The sequence below is a fragment of the Heterodontus francisci genome, chromosome 27, assembly GCF_036365525.1.
Source record: "Heterodontus francisci isolate sHetFra1 chromosome 27, sHetFra1.hap1, whole genome shotgun sequence".
NCBI lineage: Eukaryota > Metazoa > Chordata > Chondrichthyes > Heterodontiformes > Heterodontidae > Heterodontus > Heterodontus francisci.
In genome coordinates this window covers 23,500,695-23,527,886 of record NC_090397.1, presented here as the reverse complement: position 1 = coordinate 23,527,886, position 27,192 = coordinate 23,500,695, and the positions used below count along the sequence as shown (strand labels likewise).

Sequence of the window (27,192 nt, the reverse complement as noted above, 5' to 3'; positions counted from 1 at the left end):
GAACAATTATAAGTATATACACCATTTAAACCAGAACTATTAATATGAAAAAACGTGTGTAAAGACTATCAAATCAGTTTGTTTCCTTTATTAGCTTGTCAAGTTTCATAGCATTCCCTTGTTTAAATGAAAGTTGAGTAAGAAGAACATGCAGAATTTCGTGGAGTTCTATCAAGTCTGAGCGAATGTTCTTACTATTCCCCATTGCTAACCTGAAGTAACCACCATCCCTTAATGTTGTTCAGTAACAAACAAGTCTTGCAATAATTTTTATAACCTCACTCACACAATTTGCAACAACATCTCCATGGTCTTTTAGTTTGCTACCATCATGAACCACACTCTATAAACACAGAAAACAAAGAGTGATCTTGCATTTATATAGAACCTCATCAAATCCTCAGGGCATCACAAAATGCTTCACAACTAATAAATTATTTCTGAACTTTAGCCGAAGTTATTCTGCAGGAAAAAGGTGGCAACCCAAGATCAAAGAAACAGCAAATGAAATGAATGACCAGTTACTCTGTTTTTTGGTGGTGTGGTTTGAGGGAGAAGTGATGACCAGGACACTAACAAAACTTTCCATTTGGTGCCAGTGCCCTGGGATCTTTTACATTTTTCTTTAATTTGTTCGTGGGAAATGGACATCGCTGGCCAAGCCAGCATTTATTGCCCTTCCCTAATTGCCCTTGAGAAGGTGGTGGTGAGCTGCCTTCTTGAACTACTGCAGTCCATGTGGGGTAGGTATACCCTCAAAGCTGTTAGAAAGGGAGTTCCAGGATTTTGACCTAGTGAGAGTGAAGGAATGGTGATATAGTCCCAAGTCAGGATAGTGTGTGGCTTGGAGGGGAACTTGCGGGTTGTGGTGCTCCCATGTAACTGCTGCCCTTGTCCTTTGAGGTGGTAGAGCTTGCGGGTTTGGAAAGTGCTGTCGAACGAGCCCTGGTGCATTGCTGCAGTGCACCTTGTAGATGGTACACACTGCTGCCACTGTGCGTCGGTGGTAAAGGGAGTGAATGTTAGTGGATGGGATGCCAATCAAGCAAGCTGCTTTGTCCTGGATGGTGTCAAGCTTCTTGAGTGTTGTTGGAGTTATACCTATCCAAGCAAGTGGAGAGTATTCCATCACAATCCTGACTTGTGCCTTGCAGATAGTGGACAGTAGGAGTAAGGAGGTGAGTTACTCGCTGCAGAATTCCTGGCCTCTTACCTAACTGAAGAGATAGACTAAGCCTCATTTTAATGTCTTATCTGAAAGACAGCACCTCCAACAATGCAGAACTCCCTTAGTACTGCACTGAAATGTCAGCATAGGATGTGTGTTCACTCATAGATGAGCATGTTATGAAGACAGCCAAGCTGACAGGTAAAACTAACTTTAACTAGAGTTTTTGAGCAACTTCACCTCTTCATTGTGAACTTACACAACCACGTTTACTATTAAAATGTGAAATTGAAAATTTGTACTCACTGACCCTAACATAGCATGTCACCAATACCATCAGTGCCATTTTGAAAAGCGTTGATTATTTTAAACCCCTGCAAGACCCTTTAAATTTTTTTTCCCTGTGTGAGACCATTTTGGCCCTGGCATTTTTTGTAAGCGCAAAATAAATTTGAGTATCGACATTTGTTAAGATTTTCCTACCTGTTTCAATAAATAAGCAAAAATGAATTATTGTAGCAGGTCACCCACAGCTGTGCTTAGCATCAATGGTGACAAGAATGCAACATCACTAATAAAATCTCACCTAAAATTAATTGTAAAAAAAACTGTCTTCTAATCAATGAGCTATGTTTGGACCATGCTCACAACAGGCAATTCATCCCATCTGGTCCTCTCTCCATTATTTAGATCCAAGTACAGAATTGATTCTGACCATTTTGGCTGTTTGATTCCATAAGATTGTAAGATCATAAGAAATAGGAGCAGCAGTAGGCCATTCGGCCCTTCAAGTCTGTTCCCCCATTCAATAAGATCATGGCTGATTTGATTGTGGCCTTAACTCCACTTTCCTGCCACTCCCCATAACCCTCGACTCCCTTGTCTGCCAAAAATCAGTCTAACTTAGCCTTGAGCACATTCAATGACTCAACCTCCACTCCTCTCTGGGGAAGAGAATTCCAAAGATTAACGACCCTCAGAGAAGAAATTCCTCCTCATCTCCATCTTAAATGATAAACCCCATATTTTAAACTGTGCCCTTAGTTCTAGATTCCCTCACGAGGGGAAACATCCTCTAAGCATCAATCATAACAAGCCCCCTCAGAATCCTGTATGCTTCAATAAAATCACCTCTCATTCTTCTAAATTCAAATGAGTATAGGCCCAACCTTTCCTCATAAGATAACCCCTTAATCCAAGAAATTAGCCTTTTAAACATTTTCTGAACTGCTTCCAATGCAACTATATCCCTCCTTAAGTAAGGAGACCAAAACTGTACGCAGTGTTCTAGGTATGGTCCGATCAATGCCCTGTACAGTTATATCAAGCCTTCCCTACTTTTATACTCCATCCCCCTTGCAATAAATGCCAACACTCCATTTGCCTTCCTAATTACTTGCTGTACCTGCATGCTAACCTTTTATGATTCGTGTACAAGGACACTCAGATCCCCCCGTACATAGCATTCTGCAGTCTCTCTCCATTAAAATAATATTCTGCTTTTCTATTCTTCCTGCCAAAGTGGACAACCTCACATTTTACTCCATCTGCCAAATCTTTGCCCACTGACATAACCTATCTTGCTTGTTCTAGCCATAGTCTCAAAGGACCATAGGCATCTCTCCCCATTAGAGAGACAGTTTGTGATACATAGCTTGAAGGTCACCACTCCTCAAGCCTGTGGCAAGGCAAAGAAGCAGACCTCCATGAATTACCCCAGTGGGTATGGGGATTGAACCCGTGCTGTTGCCATTTAATTCTACATCATACACTAGCTGTCTAACCAACTGAGCTAACCAACACCCCTCATAACCTAGCTATATCTAAACTTTCAAATTTTTGTCTCCTCTTTAATCAGGAATATGTTAATTTGTATTCTGATTGCTCCCACAGATGCATGTTATACTGGGTGGTAGACAATTCTATAAATTAGCATAGTCCATAAAAGGAGTTTAATTGCTTCTTCAGTGAATCTTGACAAGATTTGCTGAGCTAAAAATAAGTGGGTTACAGTAATGGTGTGGTTATGTTGCTGGATGAATAAATAATCTAGAAGCCTAGACGAATATTCCAGAGAAGGTCAACGGCAGTTTGAAAATTTCAATTCATATTAAAAAAAGTCTCAAAATAAAATGCAGTATGAGCAAAAGTGACCTTGAAATTGTTGGATTGTCGTAAAAAAACCTAGTGGTTCATGAATGTCCTTTAGGAAATGGAACCTGCTGTCCTTGCCTGGTCTGGCCTATATGTGAGTCCAGCCCCACACTAACATGCTTGACTCTTAACCACCCTCTGACGTAGTCCACTCAGTTGTATCAATCTGTTACCAGTGGTTTAAGTAGAAGTCCCACCACCTCCTTCTCAGGGCAACTATGATGGGGAAATAAATCCTTGGCAATGATGCCTAAATCCCAAAAATAATTATTTGAAAATCATGGCCTCCAAATCTCTTCTACCAGCTAAGTACAAAGACCTTCATAAACTCCTACACACCAATATTCTTCAGGGTTTTAGGAATAGCTGTCCTATTCTCCATGATACTTTCACCATGGATTTCAAGGGAATGTTCTCCAGAGCCACTCTCTCATCAGGGAGTGGTTTTGATGAATCTTTGTCTCTGCACTGCAAAATTACCACTATCTTGGAATGCAGGCTTACCCATTTTGGTCAGCCACTCAGCCACAGCGCCGTAGATCTCATCCAGGATGATGATCACCAGAAGATTAATGATGACGGCTGTCGCGGTTACTGTGACTCGAATGTTTGACTTTGTGCTCTCATTTGTACTCATCGCCATGGCCGCTGCTATAGAGATTCGATATATGATCACTCCAAAGACAGCAGAAAATGTCAGGCCAATCTGCAGAGAAATAAAAACGCTTTATAAAGTTAGCTGCAATCACAAATCTCTCTGTTCGATAATGACTCTAAATAATATAAGCCCTTATTAAGGTTTGAGGTGCTTTGCATTTCTGACATTTTTCAAAAAGCAAAACTCATTTTATTCAGAAATAAAAGTTGTTGTGCTCAGAATTTACACTGCAAAAAAAAAGCCTGCTGTCAATCTACCTCAGTAAAGCTGATTGGTCTATAGGAAATAAGTGATCTCTAGATCTTTTGCAAGAAAATGTGTCCAACTGTTAGTCATTTTGAATTTTGTGGTGATTGAGGTTTAAGTCCTTTCATGCTCGTCAAAATCGCGGTGTTATATTTAGAAATTTCTGACTTTTCTATATTGTGGGGCCTATTTTAAAAGGAACAGGTTTAGATTTTACACATGATATTGTGATAAATAACTCTGATGTGTACAGTCTCCAGATTATTGTCTCATGGTTAGGCGTATCATTGAAAACGTGAACTTTGCAGAATCCCAGGTCACCCTCAGTCACAACACCTCCCATCTTTAACTAGAATAAACATACCTACCATGAACAGAATTGACACAAAATTCCCCAGATAGCCAGGAACTCGGTCCCTCCAGGTCAGCTTTTCATTTTCTGCCTGCACAGTGGCGGGGAGGGGAAGAAACAAAGCAATCATTTAATATCAAACACAGCACAGGGCAGAAGTTGAGAGGCTATGCTGTTGGCTTGGAGGTGTGTTAGGGGTTACAGTGTTGTAACTTCACCTCCAAATCGTGCTCACATCTGGAGAGAGCAAGCTGCACAATTTCTGCCCGCAAGAATTTCTATAACAATTATTTTTTCAAACAAAGTTGAGGAGACTAATTGCTGAGCTTCCCCTGACTGTTTATGTTTATCATTATCTATTTGTGCTTAACATTGGCTGTGTGTTTATCACTGATTATTTATCTGTCTGTGGCTGTCTATCTATGCAGTTATAACTGTCTATCTGTGGTTCTATAATTGTCTATCAGTTTATCACTGGCCACTTATGTATCTACCACTGACTTCAATAACTAGCATATTGATTAACTATATTAAAAGCATGCAGACAATACTAATGCATAGGGAAAAAAAGAGTGAAGTTTATAATTGCAAGGGTAGCACGATATTAGAGGGAGTATTGCAACAGCTATTATTTTATCGCAATTGTGGATTTCTCTGTCTTTAAAGTTCCCTCTGCCGTTTCATTCTCCCCTTCAATTACCTTCCAACAATCTATCTTTTCAATTAAACTTTTGGCTACCTCTCTTAACTCTCACATCATGGTCCCTTCAATATTACTTTTATCTGTGCTTTTATTTGCTCTGTAAAGCATCGGGATATTTTGGAATGCTAAGAGGTGCAATATAAATACAAGTCACTGTTGTGGTGGCAGTACACCAAGCATCTTGACTGTGATTAGAAGATTAGAGGAGACGGAAGGGGAGCATGGAGGTACAGAAGCAATTGGAATATGAAAAAACAATAACATATCAGTTGAAGGAGCTCATCACAAGGAAATGGACAAGGGCAAAAAGAGAATGCCATGCAGAAAGAGATGTAGAGAGGGATATATGTAGATAGAGACTGACAGATAAATGACAAAGATGGAAAGTTTGTACCAGCACAGAGAGATCTATCTCCAACTTGATATTAGCTCACTTGATGGAATTTTTATTGCACAGAAGGTTATGGGTACATTAAGAGAAAGTGGCTTCTGTAATTCCAGAAGCCTTTAGCTGCCAAATCTCATTGATGTTTAACTTTGATCTGAGAGGCCAATTAATCCAAAGTTTTTCCTTGTTTTTCCTTTCCTTTTCAGGCTAACACTAAGAATTACAGGATATTTATGAAGGAAAATATCTGTCTTTTCTTTCCAGACACTACACAATAATATTAAAAAAACCTTGAGTATGCACATGCTTATACAAAGGAAAGCTGCAGTAATTTGGTACTTGGTGGCATTTATTTACTACCTTTGTGCAACGCACTCAGCTGAAAATCATGAACGATTCAATGCCAAGCAATAGGCTTTGTCTGACATTCTGCTCATCACATTTTACAAGTCACTTGCCTGAAAGGAAGCTGCAAATTCAGGCAAAATTAAAAATCAAATCAACCGAAATAATATCCTTTGGTTAAATAAACAGCTTGAGCCACTTTCCCTGTTCTTAACTTACAAGCACAGCTGTTCCCACACACAACCACAAGCAGGGTTTGTCTTGGTATCTCAACCATGTAAAAATCTCATTATTACACTACTTCAGCCATTGCCAGCAAGTTATTTATTTCGAGTGAAGCACAGACGCAACACAAGACAATTCCTTCTTTCAACTATTAATGAGTTGCTGCTGCCTACGAGTAATCAAATAGTTTGTAGTAGAGGGAAATGTAAGCAAAGCTAATTTTATAGAAGCATACAGCACAGAAGGAGCCCATTCAGCCCATCATGCTGGTGCTGGCTCTTTGAAAGAGCTATCCAATTAGTCTCACTCCCCTGTTCTTTATCCATAGCCCAGCAAATTTTCCTTTTCAAGTATTAATTGTCGACAGGATAGGAGGAAGAGAGTAGTGGTAAAGGGATGTTTTCTAACTGGAGAGAAGTACACAGTTGGAATCCCACAGGGGTTGTAATTAGGACCATTACCTTTCTTTTATACTGTATGTAAATGATCTTGGACTATAGGAAGTACAACTTCGAAGTTTGCAGATGATATAAAACTTCGCAATGCAGCAAATACTGAGCAGGATAAGTAGCAGACTTTAGGAGGACACTGACAGATTGGTGAAATGGGCAGACATATGGCAGATGCAATTTAATGCAGATAAGTGTGAGATGATTCACTTGAGGTTAAACAATATAATGTAAGGAGAAACAGCATAATGTAAATGGTATTATTTTGAGGTGGGAGGAGGACAAGAGTCAAGGGACCCGGAGGTGCATATTCACAAATCCTTGTAGGTGGCAGGTCAAGTTGATAAGGCAAGTAAGGAAGTGTATGGGATGTGTGGCTTTGTAAATAGGGGCATTGAACACAACAGACCTGAGGATTGGGAGCAGTTTAGAATTCAGCAAAGGAGGACCAAGGGATTGATTAAGAAGACAAAAATAGAGTATGAAAGCAAGCTTGCGGGGAACATAAAAACTGACTGTAAAAGTTTCTATAGGTATGTGAAGAGAAAAAGATTGGTAAAGACAAATGTACGTCCCTTACAGTCAGAAACAGGGGAATTTATTATGGGGAACAAAGAAATGGCTGACCAACTAAATGTATACTTTGGTTCTGTCTTCACAAAGGAGGACACAAATATCATACCAGAAATGTTGGGGAACACAGGGCTTAGTGAGAGAGAGGAACTGAAGGAAATCAGTATTAGTAGAGAAATGGTGTTGGGAAAATTGATGGGATTGAAGACCGATAAATCCCCAGGGCCTGATGGTATGCATCCCGGAGTACTTAAGGAAGTGGCCCTAGAAATAATGGATGCATTGGTGGTCATCTTCCAAGATTCTATAGACTCTGGAACAGTTCCTGCAGATTGGAGGGTAGCTAATGTAACCCCACTATTTAAAAAGGGAGATAGAGAGAAAGCAGGGAATTATAGACCAGTCAGCCTGACGTCGGTAGTGGGGAAAATTCTAGAGTCCATTATCAAAGATTTTATAGCAGAGCACTTAGAGAACAGCGGTAGAATCGGGCTGAGTCAGCATGGATTTACGAAAGGGAAATCATGCTGGACAAATCTACTAGATTTCTTCGAGGATGTAACTAGTAGAGTTGATGATGGGGAGCCAGTGGATGTGGTTTATTTGGACTTTCAGAAGGCTTTCGACAAAGTCCCACATAAGAGATTAGCGTGTAAAATTAAAGCGCATGGGATTGGAGGTAGTATATTGCGATGGATAGAAAATTGGTTGGCAGACAGGAAACAAAGAGCAGGGATAAATGGGTCTTTTTCCGAATGGCAGGCAGTGACTAGCGGGGTACCGCAGGGATTGGTGCTAGGACCCCAGCTATTCACAATATATATTAATGATTTAGATGAGGGAACTAAATGTAATATTTCCAAATTTGCAGATGACACAATACTGGGTGGGAACGTGGGGATTTGTGAGGAGGATGCAGAGAGGCTTCAGGGTGGTTTGGACAAGTCGAGTGAGTGGGCTAATGCATGGCAGATGCAGTATAATGTGGATAAATGTGAGGTTATCCACTTTGGTAGCAAAAACAGGAAGACAGATTATTATCTGAACGGCTATAAACTGAGAGAGGGGAATATGCAGCGAGACCTGGGTGTTCTTGTACACCAATCACTGTAGGTAAGCATGCAGGTGCAACAGGCAGTAAAAAATGCAAATGGTATGTTGGCCTTCATAGCGAGAGGATTCAAGTACAGGAGCAGGGATGTCTTGCTGCAATTATACAGGGCCTTGGTGAGGCCACACCTGGAATATTATGTGCAGTTTTGGTCTCCTTATCTGAGGATGTTCTTGCTATAGAGGGAGTGCAGCGAAGGTTTACCAGACTGATTCCTGGGATGGCAGGACTGACGTATGAGGAGAGATTGAGTCGGTTCGGGTTATATTCGCTGGAGTTCAGAAGAGTGAGGGGGGATCTCATAGAAACCTGTAAAATTTTAACAGGACTTGACAGGGTAGATGCAGGAAGGATGTTCCCAATGGTGGGGGAGTCCAGAACCAGGGGTCATAGTCTAAGGATACGGGGTAAACCTTTCAGGACTGAGATGAGGAGCAATTTCTTCACCCAGACAGTGGTGAGCCTGTGGAATTCGCCACCACAGAAAGCAGTTGAGGCCAAAACATTGTATGTTTTCAAGAAGGAGTTATATATAGCTCTTGGGTCTAAAGGGATCTAAGGATATGGGGCGAAAGCGAGAACAGGTTACTGAGTTGGATGATCATAATGAATGGTGGAGCAGACTTGAACGGTCGAATGGCCTACTCCTGTTCCTATTTTCTATGTTTCTATGTTTCCAAGAATTGGCACAGGCACAATGGCCTCCTTCTACCCTGTAAGATTCTATGATTCTAAGTAAATATCCAATTCTGATTTGTGCCTCTCCAACCCTCAAATGTTAAAGATTATATAGCACAGGTGTTACTTTCAACCCTTTCATGTGCACTCCCTGATTTGTTTCCCTAGCTGGCTACTACTTCCCAAAGCAACAAGTTCTTCCCAATTAATCTGTCGGTAAACAAATGATCCATTTTTTCCCAACTTGTTTTCCCTCAGTATATACCTAATTTTTCCTTGTGGTCTTCCCTTCTCAGCCTCCTAGTACACTTACTTTTCTTGATTGAATAAACCATAAGGAGGAGAGACAGTGTGTAGCAGAGGGGGCCTTGGTTTAACATCTCATTTGAAAGACAGCATTTCCAATATTACAGCCCTCTCTCAGTACTGTATGGTGTGTTCATGTCCTGGAGTGGGATGCGCACCCATGGCCTTCTGATGCTCCAAATTACTTAACAGCAAATGGATGACTTTTGAATGCAGTCAGTGTTGTTACTTGGGAAAACACGGCTGCCAATTTGCACCCAGCAAGATCGCACAAACAGCAAGTATTTTGTCGGCAATGCCATTTAAGGAGTGAACGTGGCCTGGACACCCAGAGAATTCCATGCTCCTCTTCAAATAGTGTCATGGGATTTTTTACATCTCCCCAAGCAAGCAGAATGGACCTTGGCTTAGCTTTGTATCCAAAGGATGGAGCCTCTTACAATCCAGCGATCTGGAGTAGCTGTTTTAAAAGCAGCTTGGCTTTTTTTTCCAAGTTGCTGCACAGGACAGAAAGATTTTCTGCACATGCACGCCCCCTACTGGCAGGATCCACATAAAATGACATTCTTCCCCTGCCCAAAGCGGCCCAAAGTACAAATAGAATTGTACATCTGCAGGGAAACTGAGCCCATTTGAGTTGTGAAATTGTAATCTAATGCTCCATGAATGTGGGAGAGTGGTAGATGGGTTTAACATCTTGAGCTAATAATTATTTTGCAATTTGTCAAGTAATACTGAGAAACTTCATGACAGAATAACGAGTCAAACTACAAACCAATACCATACAGGCAAACCAATACCACATCAGTAGCGTTTCTTATATTATTCATTCCTCAAGCATTCAACTACCGCCTGTTGGGGTAATCCGAACATTAGGGCTTGCTTTGACTCTAGGAGGAATCCTATCTCCAGGGATTCTCACTCTGGGGTTTCCTTCAAGTCCCAGTTTTATAAACCCATTGATCTGAAAATCAAGGGCAGCGCACACCTGCATTTCCAAATGGACACTCCTGTCGGGTGAGGCTACTGTCGAAAATATGGCCACATAAAGCTTCATTCTTTGATTAAAATGCTGACTCAAGACTTCTCCATTGGTCTTTCAGTTAGAATTTGGGTGCCAGCTCCTGGTGTTTATAGTTTGCCATTCAGTCTCCATGGAATACTAGCAGACTTAACCAGGTCTTCAAGTCAGCTGTTGGCCTACAGAAACTGGATCTGACAGTATAAATGCAATGAGCCAACCCACTGACACTGGACATCCCTGAATCTGAATTAATAAGCCAATACAGAAGCAGGTGTGTTCAAAATGGTCCTCTCCTTCTTCTATTCAAACCTGTTGCAGTTATAGGAACCTGCATGTCAGGTTGACACTGTTGCCTTATTGATGATTGCTTTCTGTATTGTCATTTCCAACAGATCCTTAAAGCTTGAGCAGCAGACTCACTGTAACATTCTGCTTGAAAGCAGGCAATTAGCTGTCTGGCCTTGTAAACACCAGCAATCCAGTAATTAAGCGGGTGGCATAGTGGCGCAGTGGTTAGCACCGCAGCCTCACAGCTCCAGAACCCGGGTTCAATTCTGGGTACTGCCTGTGTGGAGTTTGCAAGTTCTCCCCGTGTCTGCGTGGGTTTTCTCCGGGTGCTCCGGTTTCCTCCCACCACCAAAACACTTGCAGGTTGATAGGTAAATTGGCCATTATAAATTGCCCCTAGTATAGGTAGGTGGTAGGAGAATATAGGGACAGGTGGGGATGTGATAGGAATATGGGATTAGTGTAGGATTAGTATAAATGGGTGGTTGATGGTTAGCACAGACTCGGTGGGCCGAAGGGCCTGTTTCAGTGCTGTATCTCTAAATAAATAAAGCTGCTGTAGCACATGGCACCAGGGAAGCAGCAGGGTCTTGGAACTGTACCTGGGACACCTCAAGGGGATAATCTATCAAGAAGAACATCTACTCAATGCCAGTTACTGCTATTTGTTCTGATTCTCACACACATCATGATTCCAGCACTAGAGCATGGGAAATGTGGTTCTGAATGTTCTGTGTTCCTTTAAATCTTCAATAACTATTCATCATCTGTCCCCAGAGTAATGCACACTGTTATCCTGAATTCATCAATGACCTTCCTTCAATCATAAGGTCAGAAGTGGGGATGTTCGCTGATATTGCACAATGTTCAGCACCATTCGTGACTCCTCAGATACTGAAGCAGTCCGTGTAGAAATGCAGCAAGACCTGGACAATATCCAGGCTTGGGCTGATAAGCGACAAGTAACATTCGCGCCACACAAGTGACAGGCAATGATCATCTCCAACGAGAGAGAATCTAACCATCTCCCCTTGACATTCAATGGCATTACAATTGCTGCATCTCCAACTATCAACATCCTAGGGGCTACCATTGACCAGAAACTAAACTGGAGTAGCCATATAAATACCGTGGCTACAAGAGCAGGTCAGAGGCTAGGAATCCTGCGGCGTGTAACTCACCTCCTGACTCCCCAAAGCCTGTCCACCATCTACAAGGCACAAGTCAGGAGTGTGGTGGAATACTCTCCACTTGCCTGGATGGGTGCAGCTCCAACAGCACTCAAGAAGCTTGACACACATCAAGCAGCCCGCTTGATTGGCACCCCATCCACAAACATTCACTCCCTCCACCACCGACGCATAGTGGCAGCAGTGTGTACCATCTACAAGATGCACTGCAGCAATGCACCAAGGCTCCTTAGATAGCACCTTCCAAACACGCGACCTCTACCAACCAGAAGGACAAGGGCAGCAGATGCATGGGAACACCACCAGCTGCAAGTTCCCCTCCAAGCCACACACCATCCTGACTTGGAACTATATCGCCGTTCCTTCACTGTCACTGGGTCAAAATCCTGGAACTCCCTTCCTAACAGCACTGTGGGTGTACCTACCTCACATGGACTGCAGCGGTTCAAGAAGGCAGCTCATCACCACCTTCTCAAGGGCAATTAGAGATGGGCAATAAATGCTGGACTAGCCAGCGACACCCACATCTCATGAATGAATAAAAAAAAACACAGACTTCAAAGAACTGATGTCCTGATTGGACACTCCAGTGAGGAGTGGCATTCACAGAGAGTACTGGTCAGGAAATCATAGGCTCACAGCCCCGGAATATACAGCCAATGAAATGAACAGATGGAAAATAAGGCCTGCAAGTTCTCAAGCACTGCTCCTTGTTTAAATGTTCCTCACCAGACTGTCTGATTGGGAAATCAGCCCAAAAGTCCCAAACATGCTCCTGCTTTATTCCCCAAATAAGCTGTCACCCTTTATCAAGCAAATTTTCTGTTGCTGGTTGTGATCTTCATTCTGCCTACATTCACAGACCACTAAGTTTAACCCTAATTTATAGTGAGTTCCTGGTCTGCATCTCCTATAGCACCCTACTCAATGGGCAAGGCTTGCTGGGGGGGTGGGGGTGGGGGGCAGGGAATTGGTGGAATAATGGGCACAGCAGGCATTTGAAAGGAACTGGGTCTTTTTGCGAAGAAGAAATATTAAAACGGAGCCTACATATCTTTGGTGCTGGAATGATGGAGCAGCAGCAGTCCACTAGCCACTTCACTAATGTAGCAGTGGAGTTGCTTTGTCAGGCACTAAGCAGAAGGACATCACCCCCTTCAGCACCCTCCCTGCAGGACAGTGATGCTGACTGTATATGAGGAAGTGGCAGAAAGGGTCAATGTCGTCTCAGTATGTTCAGAGGACCTGCCAGCAGTTGTGAAAGAAATTTTCCCATTAGGGAAAATCTGGTAAGGCTATGCCAAGCAGATGGGCAAAGCATGTATGTCACTAAGTGTTTCCTTCAATCTATTGCAACTTGACTGCAGCGACTTGTGAAACACAGAGTCAACCTTACAGCTCTTTCTGAGTAACACAGTCATGGTCCACACTGCAGTACCACACAGTTACTGATGGCAACTTCAAAATAGGATTATTGTCACACAAACATTGTAAAGTTGAGTCCATAAAAAAAAAACTTCCAACAAAACCTAGTTGAAACATGCATGTCCATTTATTCACACACATTGGTGAGATACATTCAGGTCACTCTGTGTTCTTCAAACTTTCAACTTCACAGAAATACTGCCCTGCCTACAGATAACCAGAGGGCACAAGCTTGCCCAGGAAGTGTGCTCCCCAATGTTAAGGCTTTAAGTGCCTTTGTAGAGGCCCTTTTCAAATTTCTAAGAATTAAGAACAGAGAAGGGGTGCAGAAGGCCTCCCTAAAGCTCTGAACTACTAATATAATTTTACTCTTTTTCTTTCTGCCCTACTTAGTCACTTACAACACCAAGAGCATTGCCATGCAAGCAATGTCTGAAGGTGTGCTGCCAGGTTAGTATTATATCATATGTTCCTCTTTAATCGGGTTCTCTCAAAGACCAGCCTGAGCTCCCTCTGAAATGGAAGAAGTTAGCACCTCTCAGTACCCTGTATCTCTCACACCACCTTTAACAAACATCAGCACAGGGACATCCACCCCGGGGGATTTAGATGGTAGGTTTGAGGAGGGAACACCAGATAAACCAGTCAGCCTGAGTGAGGAAGAGAATATGGTGATGGTCAGGGAGGAATAGTAACCGACTGGCTGGAGAACCAGCTTGTATCTTTCCTTGCAATGCAGAGCCAGAGTTTGTCAACTTCAGAAGGACTACAGACCAAAGAAAGTTATCGGCAGAGCCCAACGATATTCTGTATTCATTTTCTATTATTCAAAACACTGGGTGACGATCGAAAAGATGCTTTTGCTACAGCCATCGGGTCACATAGCAGAGCATTGCTCTTTAAGCTACTCAGTTTTGTTTTTAAATCGATTTGCACTCCAGTCTCAGGTGTGCTAGGCAATTATGTCAATACTGACTGACAAGTCATTTAACTGACACATCTTGGGTCCTATCCAAAAAATAATCTATTAACTAAAGCTGAACTCCATCAGTTCAATTTTGCGAACTTGTGCTCACGGCACTGAATTTTGTGTGACTAGAGCACATTTTGGAAATCTTGCTGCCACGTCACATGGTTTTTTTTGTCCATTGGGAATGGAGAATCATGTGGAAAGGACCAACCTCGGGGCGCAAATTCCCAATGTATATTCCGCACTCCCAGCCTCCCTATCACCTGAAGTTCTGTGCTAGATTTGTAAAATTTACCCTTAAATTTTCTTCAACGGTAAAGAACTAGACTGAGAGATGTGCAGTGTCTCTAGGAAAAGAAAATTGTTTACCAAAACTGTGTTTGAAAGAGACAAATAATGCACACAGCATTTTCATTGTGATAACATAGGAACCGGAATGGGTCATTCAGCCCCTTGAGCCTGTTCCACCATTCAATGAGATTATGGTTCAATGAGATCTGTATCCCCATGGCTGGTAAGATTGTACACTTATCATGTATACATGATGATGTACTTCCACCAGGATGCACCTCATTGTACCTAAGGAAAAGAACTCTCAAAGGCTTTGGGCGAGAATTTCATCTCCATAACACCACTAAGGCTAGCATTGTGGGGCACGCCCTCTAGAGAAGGGCGCCCGCACTAGCCACCCTAGCTTGTGCCAGAAGGCTGTGAAGGAGCGCTATCCGGATGTCACACAACCCAACCAGCTGATGCAATACTACAATACCCAATTTGGATCACACATCCAGGCAAAGATATAACAAGCGCTAAGCTGTAAGGTGGGCTCTGCACTTAAAGGGCCAGGCAATCAAATTGCAGGTAAGGTAATATTTTTTTAAGAACATCTTCTATTGCAACGTGTCTGGAAGTATTCTGGAGCGTTTTTGGAGGTGTTGTGGTGAATTCTGAGATTTGCCAGAGAATGTTGCTGCATCATCACAGGTGTGGCAGAGGATTTGGTGACCTGTCCAAACAAAGGCTGCAACAGGAATGGGGGGGGCAGCAGTGTCAATACCTCTGAGACTGACCCACGACAGGGAGACAGAGCAAAGACTGCAGAGAAGGTGAGCTCTGAGCAATGACCTTCGCTAAATTGGAGTCATAGTCCCCAATGTTCCTTGACGGTGACAGCAGGCTGAATGGTAGGCCTGCCAATGCACCCAATACCTCGGTGCACATGCCCATCAGCTCTCTCCAGTATGCTGTCCCAGAACTTGTCTGCGACCTCGCCCTCTGGTGAATTGGCAAATAAACCATCCTTTCCCGCTGGACTTGCTGCAGGCCACTCGTGCTCACCATGTCCTGCATCCAACTGTAAACTTGCATCCAAGGTATGCGCAGTGCTAGTATCTGAGCTGGTGGCTGTGAGTGTCAGATCAAGTCAGCCCCATGAGGTGGAGAGCCATCTCTTCTGTAGGGCTCAGGAGATGCAGGCATCCTTGTCCCCCGCCAGTTCTGCTCTTTTCCCTTCTCTTGTGTACCACCTTGTTTGGTGAGGGAGAGGGCAGAATGATTGTGTAGCGCTCTGATGTGCATGCCATAGCTGAATAGCTGGAGGTATGTGGAGGAAGTAAGTGGTGGGCATGAGGCTGGCAACATTGGTAGGTGTGTAAGGGTTAGGTGAAGCATCTGGAAGTGAGGTGTGAGGCCTGAGTGACAGAGGGTGCTGCAGGATGGGTGATAGGGGTGTGAAGCATTGACCAGCATGAGAGATTGTTGGTGTAATGGGTAGGAGTTGTCACATGTAGATGTGTTCACCACCCACATGCGGTCATGTGGTACTGCTACCAGATCTTCGGGTCCAGAGTCTGGGAGTGGATCTCCCTGGACACCTGCTCTCACTCCCTTCTGAGGGTGGTCCTTGAGGGCCTCCTTGGCCCCCCGCAGAACCACTGCGTCTCTCCTCCTGCCCACCCCCACCATTAATGCCTCCAGCGCTGCATACATCTCCCTGGTACCCTCTTCTCTGCCCTGATGTTCAATTTTCCATCATGTAAATTCCGGCAATATTATTCAGTGCAGCTTCCCTTTAAGAGGGGCAGCCTGCCTTTAAGAACAGAGTGCTGGTTTCTCCATGTCATAGAGTCCTTTACAGCACAGAAGGAGGCCATTCAGTCCATCGAGTCCATGCCGTCTCTCTGCAGAGCAATCCAGTCAGTCCCACTCCCCCACTCAATCCCCGCAACCCTGCAAGTTTATTTCCTTCAAGTGCCCATCCAGTTTCCTTCTGAAATCATTGGTTGTCCCCACTTCCACCACCCTCATAGGTAACAAGTTCCAGGTCATTACCACTTGCTGCATAAAAAAGTTCTTCTTCACATTCACAAACTAGTTTGGCAGGGGGATGGGGACCTGAGGGTAGACCCACTTGGGACAAATTCAGAAATGAAAATGGAAGGCAGAAAATTAATGGATGATTCTAGAAGACAGGGGAAATAATGGTTAGAAAATAAAAAGAGTTTGGCAGTGCTCAAGGGTATCTATTTAAATGCAAGGAATATAGTAAATAAAGCAGTTGAGCTGAGGGCACAGATAGGCACGTGGCAGTACGTCATCATAGCTATTACAGAAACATGGCTTAAGGAGGGACGGGAATGGCAGTTCGACGTTCCTGGTTACAGGGTTTTCAAACACGATAGGGAGTGGGATAAGAAAGGAGGGGCAGTGGCAATTTTAGTCAAAGAAACTATTACAGCTGTGAGGAAGGATGATAAGTTGGAAGGCTTAACAAATGAGGCCATATGGATTGAGCTAAGGAACAAAATAGGGGCAATCACACTTCTGGGAGTGTTCTATAGACCCCCAAACAGTAAGAGGGAGATAGAAGAGCAGATATCTAGGCAAATTTCTGAGAAGTGCAAAAACAATAGGGTAGTAATAGTAGGGAATTTTAACTACTTCAATAATAACTGGGATAGTTTTAGTGTGAAAGGAATTGAGGGAGCAGAATTCTTGAGGTGCATTCAGGAGAACTATTTTGACCAGTATATAGCAAGTCCAACAAGAGAGGGTGCAGTTTTAGACTTAGTTTTTGGAAATGAAGATGGTCAAGTGGAAGGGGTGACAGTGGAAGAGCATTTTGGTTGTAGTGATCATAATTCAGTTAGTTTTGACATAATTATGGAAAAGGACAAGGACAGAACAGGAGTTAGAGTTCTCAACTGGGGCAAGGCCAATTTTACTAAGCTGGGGAGTGATTGAACAAAATCACTGGAAACAGCTAATTGAAGGTAAATCAATCATAGCAGTGAAAGGCATTCAAAGGGGAGATTCAAGGAGTACAGAGTAAACATGCTTCCACAAAGAAAAAGAGGCAGCCAAATCTAGAGGCCCATGGAGCTTACGGGGTAAGATAAGGCAGAAAAGGAAAGCTTATTTCGACAGTGAGAACTCAATACTACAGAAAGCCAAGAGTAGTATAGAAAGTGGAGGGGTGAAATCAAAAAGGAAATTAGGAAATCTAAGGGAGGGCATAAAAGAATATTGGAAAACAAAATCAAGGTGAACCCAAAGATGTTTTATCAATACATTAACAGTAAGACGATAACTAAGGAAAGAGTAGGGCCCATAAAAGACCAAAAAGTTAACCTATGTGTAGGGGCTGAAGATGTTGGTTTAGTTCTTAATGAATACTTTGCATCTGTCGTCACAAAATATATTGTAGTTAAGGAAAAGGGGTGCGATGTATTGGATGTGATCAACATAGGGCGAGAGGAAGCATTAATGAAATTAGCATCCTTGATCAATCACCAGGGCCAGATGAAATGTACCCCAGGCTGTTAAAAGAAGCAGGAAAGGAAATAGCGGAAGGTCTGACCATCATTTTTCAGTCCTCACTGGATACAGGCGTGGTGCTGGAGGATGCAAGGACTGCTAACATTGTACCTCTGTTTAAAAAGGGAGCGACAGATAGACCGAATAATTACAGGCCAGTCAGTCTAACCTCAGTAGTGAACAAATTACTGGAAACTATTCTGAGAGACAGGATAAACTGTCACTTAGAAAGTCACAGGTTAATCAAGTATAGTCAACATGGATTTGTTAAGGGAAGATCTTGTCTAACCAACTTGATAGAAATTTTTGAAGAAGTAACAAGGAAGGTAGATGAGGGCAGTGCAACTAATGTGGTCTACATGGATTTTCGCAAGAGTTTTAACAAGATTCCAATATGGGGAGGTCAAACAAGGCAAAGGAATACACGATTAATGGGAAAATATTGTATCATGCTAGGGCCCCCACCTGCCAAAAATGAAGCACATTAATTTTGTCATGAATATTGATTTTAAATTATTGCTGGAGTGAGAAAATGACTTGTTAAACAGATTGGCTGTGGCTGGAAAAGACATTTGCATATTAACAGGCAGTGCAAGGACGATTCCCTGACACATTCAACCCACAATGGACCTTGATCACCATGTATTGTGTGTAAGAGGAGCATTCCAGAGACTGCTAAGGTGATACAATCCAGGACTGGTTAAACCAGCTGGTCACATGACTAACTGGCTGTTCCAGGGTTTTTTGAACTAGCCACAGACAGTTTGAATAGAAAGACTGTTTGCTACTGGACTAAGAAGATCTCTCCTGTCTGCTCCCAACTCTTACTCACAAGTCGCTGAATCTACTGAAGACACATGAACCCCAAGAGAGAAAATTCTCCTACAGCAAACAAGGTTTAAGAAGAATACTGGACCCCAACAAAAAACAAGAACTACCTACAGTCAAGAATTCTACAGTGAACTCAACGAACCATAACAAAAACTCTTCAGATTGTCTCAAACTTTTCCACTTTATTTTTCTTCTGCTCTTTTCTGTCTCTATTTGCATGTGTGTATTGCATATGCATGCTAACGTGGGCGCGTCATGTATCCGTGTGCGTCAACCGAATTAGAGTTTAAGTTTAATAAATTTCAACCTTTCTTTAAACCTAAGAAAACCTGTTTGTGCTGGTTTCCTTGCCTTATAATTGGAAAGCAGTAAATAAGGATTCACCAAAGGGGAGCTAAAAACACAGTGTTTTTAAAAATTAAACCCTGTCATGGTAAGACCAGGTGAAGTCTGAGAGGGACCCCTAGACCTCTTTCTCACTGGGTCGTAACAACTGAGAGATGTAGAGGAAATGAGGGACCTTGGAGTAAATGTCCACAGATCCCTGAAGGTAGGAGGACAGGTTGAGAAGCTGGTTAAGAAGGCATATAGAATCCTTTCCTTTATTAGCTGAGGTATAGAATATAAGCGCAGGAACTATATAAATCCTTGGTTAGGCCACAACTTGAGTACTGTGCGCAGTTCTGGTCAGCTCATTACAGAAAGGATGTAATTGCATTAGAGAGGGTACAGAGGAGATTTACAAGGATGTTGGCAGAACTGGAAAAATTCAGCATGAGGAAAGATTGGATAGGCTGGGGCTATTCTCCTTGGAACAGAGAAGGCTGAGGGGAGATTTGATTGAAATGTACAAAGTTGTGAAAAGTACGGATAGGCGAAGGGCCTATTTACCTTAGCAGAGAGGTCAGTGACTAGGGGGCTCAGATTTAAAGTGATTGGTAGAAAGATTAGAGGGGAGATGAGGAAAAGCTTTTTCACCCAGAGGGTGCTGGGGGTCTGGAACTCACTGCAGAAACCCTCAACTCATTCAAAAGAAGTCTGAATATGCACCTCAAGTGCCATAATCTGCAGGGCTACGGACCAAATGCTGGAAGGTGGGATTAGAATGTGTGGATCGTTTTTGGGCTGGCATAGAAATGATAGGCCAAGTGGCCTCTTTCTGTGCTGTTGACTTTCTATGATTCCTCCTGCATCTTTTGCCCAAAACCTTCAATGTGTCCCCTAGTCCTTGTAACATCAGTTAATGGGAAGAATTTTTCCTTGTCTAACTTATGTAAGCCTGTCATTATCTTGGGTACCTCTATCAAATCTCCCCTCAATCTCCTTTGATCCAAGAAGAATAACACCAGCTTTTCCAACCTAACCTTGGAACTAAAATCCCCCATCTCAGGAGCCATTCTGGTAAATCTCCTCCACACCCTCTCTAGGACCCTCAAATCCTTCCTAAAGTATGGCGACCAGAGTTGGACACAATACTCCAGTTGTGACCTAACCAGAGCTTTATAAAGGTTCAGCATAACTTCCCTGATTTTGTACTCAACGCCTCAATTTATGAAGCCCAAGGTCCTATACGCTTTGCTAACCACTCTCTCAATATGTCCTGCCACCTTCAAAGGTCTATCTAAGTGCATCCCCAGGTCCCTCTCTTCCTGCACACACTTTATAACTGTGTCATAAAGTCTATATTGCTCCACTCTAACCCTTCTACCAAAATGTATACCTCACACTTCTCTGTATTCAATTCCATCTGCTACTTGTCTGCCCATTCTGATACTGTACCTATGTCCTGTTGCAGGCAATTTATATTAGCCTCACTGTTTCCACTCCCCCAAGTTTGGTATCATCAGCACATTTTGAAATTATACTCTGTATTCCAAAATTCAAGTAATTTATATATAGTAAAAAAGTAGTGGTCCTAGCACTGACCCTTGGGGAACACCACTGTCTACCATCCTCCAGTCTGAAAAACAACCACTTATCACAACCTGCGTGTCTGTCCTTAAGCTAATTTTTTTTTTTATCCAATTGGACACTGTGCCTCCTGTTCCATGAGTCTCAATTTTGTTAACCAGCCTTTGATGTGTACTTTATCAAATACTTTCTCAAAATCCATATAGACAACATCCACCGCATTCCCTTCATCAACCTTCTCTGTTACTTCATCAAAAAATTCAATTAGATTAGTGAAAATCTTGCTAGTTATCTTTAATTAACTCAAACCTATCCAAGTGCCAGTTGATTTTTTCCCTGATGATTGTTACTAAAACCTAACCCACCATTGACGTTAAACTAACTAGCCAGCAGTTCCTAGGACAGTCCTTACACCCTTTCTTGAATAAGGGTTTCACATTTGCCACTCTCTGGCACCTCCCCTGTATCTAGGGAAGATTGGAAGATTATGGCAAGCGCTTCCATTATCTCCACTCCCACTTCCTTTAGCAACCTGGGATGCAAGCCATCCGGACCAGGTGACTTATCTACCCTAAGCATAGCCAGCCTTTCCAGTAGCTCCTCACTGTCAATTTCTACCCTATACATTACCTCTACTCTCTCTGATTCTACTGATATTTTGTCAGATTCCTCTTCCTTAGTAAACACCAATACAAAGTACTCATTAAATATTTCAGCCTTGCATTGTACTTCTAAGCATATATTACCCTCTTTCCCCCTAATAGGCCCCACGCCACCTCTTACTATCCGCTTACTATTTACATGCTGGGAAAAGATTTTTGGGTTCTCTTTTATGTTGACTGCCATTCTACTTTCATATTCGCTCTTTGCCAGTCTTATTTTCCTCTTCACCTCCTCTCTCAATTTATTGTATTTGGCCTGGTTCTAACTTGAAGAATTTATCTGACATGCATCATCCACTGTCTTTTTCAGTTTCATCAGAATCTCTATCTCCCTCGTCATCCAAGGAACCCTGTTTTTGGTTCCTAACTTCCGCCCTTGTTGGAATGTACCTAGCCTGTACCTGAAGCATCCCTTCCTTAAAGATAACCCATGTTCCATTAAAATTTTTCCTCTCAGTCTTTGGTTCCATTTTACCCCAACTAGATCCCTTCTCATCGCATTGAAATTAGCCCTTTTCCAATCTACCTTTTTTAGTTCCTTGCTTTTCTGCATTACTAGTCTAAACCTTATGATCTGATAATCACTCTTACCCAAGTGCTCCCCCACAGACACTTGGCCCACCTCATTTCCCAACACCAGATCCAGCAATGCCTCCTTTCTAGTTGGGCCAAGAACACACTGATCAAGGAAGTTCTCCTGAACACATTTCAGAAATTCCTCCCCCTCCTTTCCCTTTCCTCTAACATTATCCCAATCAATATTTGGATAATTAAAATTCCCCAATATCACCACTGTATTGTTCTTGCACATCTCTGTGATTTCCCTGCAGATTTGCTCCTCTCTCTCTCTGACTATTTGGAGGCCTATAGAATACCCCCTGTAGTGTGGTCATACTCTTTTAATTTCTCAACTCTAAACAAATGGATTCTGTCCTTGCCTCCTCAAGGACATCTCCGCTTTCCAACACTACAATGTCTTCCCTAATCAATACTGCCACCCTACCTCCCTTTTTTCCTTTGCTATCTTTTCTGAACACTTTATATTGTTGTACATTAAGTGTCAAATTCTCACCATTTTTAAGCCATGTTTCCGTTATTGCCACTACATCATATTGCTATATTTCTATTTGTGCTTGTAGCTCCCCAACCTTATTCACCACAATTTGTGCGTTTACATACATGCATTGTAATCCTGTCTTTGCATTCCTCGCAGCCTTTCTCCTATCTAATATGGATCTACTCCCCTCTCTAGTATTGTCTAACACTCTCACATAACGCACTTTATTCCTCTTTTCTACTTCTATATGCTGTGTCCCTGCCCCTGCCAATTTAGTTTAAACCCTCCCCAACCACATTAGTGAACCTTTCAGTGAGGACATTGGTCCCAGTCCTGTTGAGGCGAAATCTGTCCCTTTTGAATAGGTGCCTTCTGCCCCAAGAATCTAAAGCCCTCCCTCCTGCACCATGCCTCAAAGCATGCATTGATCCTCCCTATCTTCCTATTTCTATTATCACTAGAGCGTAGCACTGGGATAATCCAGAGATTACAACCCTCAAGGTCCTACTCTTTAACTTCCACCCTAGCTCATGAAAATCTGACCGTAGGACCTCAATACCTGCCCTCTCTATGTTGTTGGTACCAACCAGAATATCCTGCACCCTCTCCATTACGCCCTTTACACTGGCACCAGGGAGGCAAAACATCAAATTGGACTCACGATGACAGTTGCTGAAATGTTTGTCTGTCCCCCTGATTGTGGAATCTCCTATAACGATTACATTTCTACATTTTGCCGTTCCCTCCTGTACAGTCTGTTGCCCATTGGTGCCATGGTCTGGACTGCACTCTTTCATTGTGCTCTGAGCATAATGCTGGTCAGTCCTCTATTGAGCGCAGAGGAAACTGGCAATGAGGAACCCACTCAATCCCCCATTATAATCACAGTAATGAGGTGGGAGTATCAAGATTATGTGCTGCCCACCTTCAACAGAACTAGTGCCAGCAGATTGCGAATCACGATCCCTGAGCACAAAATAGCGGGCAGGTGAATTTCTAGCTCAAAGTCTATGATGATGATACTTTGTTGGTGGAAGGGCATGGGGTGGGGGAAGGGGGAGGAGGCAAGGTCTGATTTAACAATTATCTCTCATTTTCCTTCCAATAACAACCCTATTGTTGCAACAGACCCCATATACTCAGCGAGATGGAAGTTTCTCCCATAATGAATTCATCCTTTGGTGTCATAGCACCTGTCAGGGATTCTCAATTCAACAGCAGAAAATACTCACAAAGGAAGGGCTTTAAATAAAAGCCATTACTGATTATATTGTGCTCAGAGCTGTCAACTGCTTAGAAATATAAGGAGCGAGACCTGTAATCAGAAAGAGTAGGCTGGTTTACATCTATTTAAGGATTGGAGTTGTGTCTATTTGTATGTATACATCGAAATGGATAACATTTATAAAGCAGAAAAATTGTGCATGTCTCAAAGAGTGAAGGCTAATAGGTCGGATTGTACTGATATTGACCATTACCAATTCAAAAAGTAGTTTTAAAGCTCAAACACTTCCCTGGTCAAAACCTACTCTGTGAACGCGTGTGAAAAAAAATGAAAAGTTAAAAGAATTGATTATGCCTTTGTCATGGAAGAGGAGTTTGACAGGGGATAAGAAAAAGCTGAAATGGGCCACAAAGGATCAGGTACAGCAGGAATGCAGACAGAATTGGATTGGAGATGGAGGGATAAATGCTCTGAGGTTAATTCAAGCTGTTGAGTTGGTTTATATTTAAGCTTCTTAAGTGCTCACTAAGGCTGGAATGTAACTCACCCTCAGGCTGGTTAGGAGTGGAATTTTCCAGCCCTATCACTGTCCTTATTTATATTTCATATTGTGAAGTATTTTGTTCATATATCAGGTATACATTTAAATACAGTCTGTCACAACCTCAGGATGCTTCAAAGTGTTTTACAGCCAATGAAGTACTTTTTTAAGTGTTGCCACCGCTGTAATGTAGGGTACACGGCAGCCAAATTGCATATAACAAGGCCCCACAAAGAGAAATAAGATCATGACCAGATAATCTGGTTACGGGATAAATATTGACCAGGACACTGGGGAGAACTTGCCTGCTCTTCTTCAAAATAGTCCTGTGGAACCTTTCTGTTCACCTGAGAGGGCAAATGGAACTTCACTGTTAATGTTGCATCAGAAAGACGGCACCTCCACCAGCCCAGCACTCCTCAGGACTGCACTGGAGTACCATGCTAGTTTTTGTGCTAAAGTCTCTGGAATGATACGTCGACTCCCATCCATCTGGTTCAGAGGCAAAAGTGCTATCAATGAGCTATGGCTGACAGCTTTATACTGTTGACAGTAGCAATGGTACTTCGAACATCAAGGAGCCCAAAGTTTCATATTTGCTTTTTGAGCAGGGTTTAGGCAGGGGTCGCCAACCCCCTTTCTTTAGTGAGAGCTACTTCTGCTACATATCACGAGCCATACCACCCCCGCTTGCTCGCCCTCCCTGTCCTCCCCACCCTGCTGCTCCGCCCCTCCCCTCGCTATGCGCACACCCCCCCACCCGCTTTCTCCCTGGCTCCTTGCCGCCCACTCATCCCGTTGTAATGTCAGTACACAGTGACAGTGTGCATGGTGACGTTAGTGTGCGGTGACATCAGGATGCGCATGCACTGATTAATGCTGGCAGGATGATGTAGGCGATCGGACTGCATTGTCAGGAGATTTATGCAAGGCTGACAAGAGCTATCAGTAGCCCACGATCAACGTGTTGACGACCCCTGGTTTAAGGTGTTGTCTACCAGACACTAGTCTGAGAATTTGGTTTGCTAAGCGATCTAATAAAGCTTCCTTTGGTCAGTTGCCATGGTGTACTCACTACCTGGTCCAGAAATTGGGATTCTGGAATAACTGTCACATCTGTTCTGGAACAGAGTTCGAAACTGATTGGTCAAAATTATTAAGAAGCAACTTCCAGGAGGAATTCCTGTCCTTTTGTTGCATTTTCACACTCCTATTCACTCTCTTGGATGATTCTGGGGAAGGTGCAGTATTCTATTTCAAAGCATTTCCCTACCATGGAAACACTTCACTTCACACCTCAGAAGTGCAGTAGACAGCATCCACACATGTTGAAGCTTATGGTTTATCAATGGGCTTTGTAACAGACACAGGAATAGATCCAGTTTTTGATTGCACAAGTTATGTATTATCTATTTCAATCAAAATTAGCAGCTGTGGCAGGATGGTAACAATTTTTAAATGGTTTCTGTCTAGGAGATATTTTCCTGTCTTTGTAAAGGTGTTTGACAGGTTAGTGTGCTGAGCTGCATGGGGATGCTTAGCAAGTCTTTTGTTTACCTCTATCTGCAAACAGTTGTTCAGTCAGTCTAGATTGGTCAGCCAGATATCTCTGGATTGCGATTTGTTAATATATATAAGGTTGCCACCATGAAAGGAGATGCCATCGTTTCTGCTAATAGCCGACCTATCAAAAATAAGCTTTGTTTTTCAATAGCTAGGTGGTTGTGCAATATGTCAGAATTAACATCTACTAGACAGAGTTGATGCCAAAATCTATTGCTCATTAACATGGAACGGGAGCCTCTTCTGCTATTGTGTCTTTGCTCTGCATTTGTCTCCAAAGACAACTTGGATTGAGAATGCTGCCAATAGCTTCAATTCATGTGAATCTGCTGTTTCGCTCCACATTGGGATAGATGAGCTGGGACCCTATGGAGTCGGGAGTGCTACGTATTTCTAGAACACAGAAAAGACTTGGTAAAAAGATGCTAAAATCTAGAAGCATCTCTCTATAATTGGATTCAGAAATTCAGAAAGTCTCATTTAAAGTTAAGCACTGTAATCTACTTATCTATTTTTGCCTCTGTATAATCTTACTTCTTAGTTACCTCCATCGTAGCTTTTAGCCTGAGCTACATGGTCTATCACTCAGAAATCTGGAGCACTTTCGTAGGCTATAATATTTCTTGTTATATATCTCAAAAGCGGAAGAGGTAATGTTCTCGCTCTAGCACCATGCTATATATTTCATGCATAAAGTCGCATTTTGGTTCATAGGATGTGTGGGTTTTGTAGACCCAGTAAAAACACATGCAGTAAAAACACATGCAGTAAAAACACATGCAGTAAAAACATCTATGGCAAAAACACATAAGAACTTAATTAAAACCAAGGGGCCAGTAACACAACGATGAACAGTGTGTTGAAGCGGGATGAGTACAGAGGGGCACAGCACACAGATAGCCGAGGAATTGCAGATATGATTATAGAAAAGGTATGAGGAGGATCCCAGAAACTAGGAGTCGTCATGGACACCAGATATGATTAAACTCATAATAGACAATGGGAAACTGTGAAGTTTTGAACAGGTTCTCACTGAGCCAAATAAGGAATTATCATTATGTCATTATACCAGACCCCAATGAGCAAGTAAGAGGGGCAGGTCTTAGAAACAAGATTTAACCCCTGACCGAAACTGAGGAAGGTATGAGAACCCGGGGAAGAACACTCGAGAAGATACCCTGAGCCAGGGGCTCAGAGAACAGAAGAGCAGCCGCAAGTCCGAGACTGATCACCTCGTGTCTTGACGGGTAGTATACCGTGCAAGTAGTGAGAACTTGTACTTGATGATTTGGTGTGTGAATGAAATATTGATATACCTTTCAACAATCGGATT

The 27,192-nt window shown here is 42.7% G+C and overlaps 1 protein-coding gene across 1 annotated transcript in view; it reads right to left on the bottom strand.

Annotated features, from left to right (window-relative positions):
• LOC137384924 (anoctamin-2-like) overlaps positions 1 to 27,192 on the bottom strand; it is a 186,167-nt gene that overhangs the window by 32,072 nt on the left and 126,903 nt on the right. Inside the window, exons 19-20 of the mRNA XM_068059633.1 lie at positions 4,595 to 4,669; positions 3,827 to 4,028 (exon numbers count right to left, since the gene is read on the bottom strand). Coding sequence (XP_067915734.1) covers positions 3,827 to 4,028; positions 4,595 to 4,669 — 277 coding nt within the window. The remainder of the gene's footprint in view (positions 1 to 3,826; positions 4,029 to 4,594; positions 4,670 to 27,192) is intronic.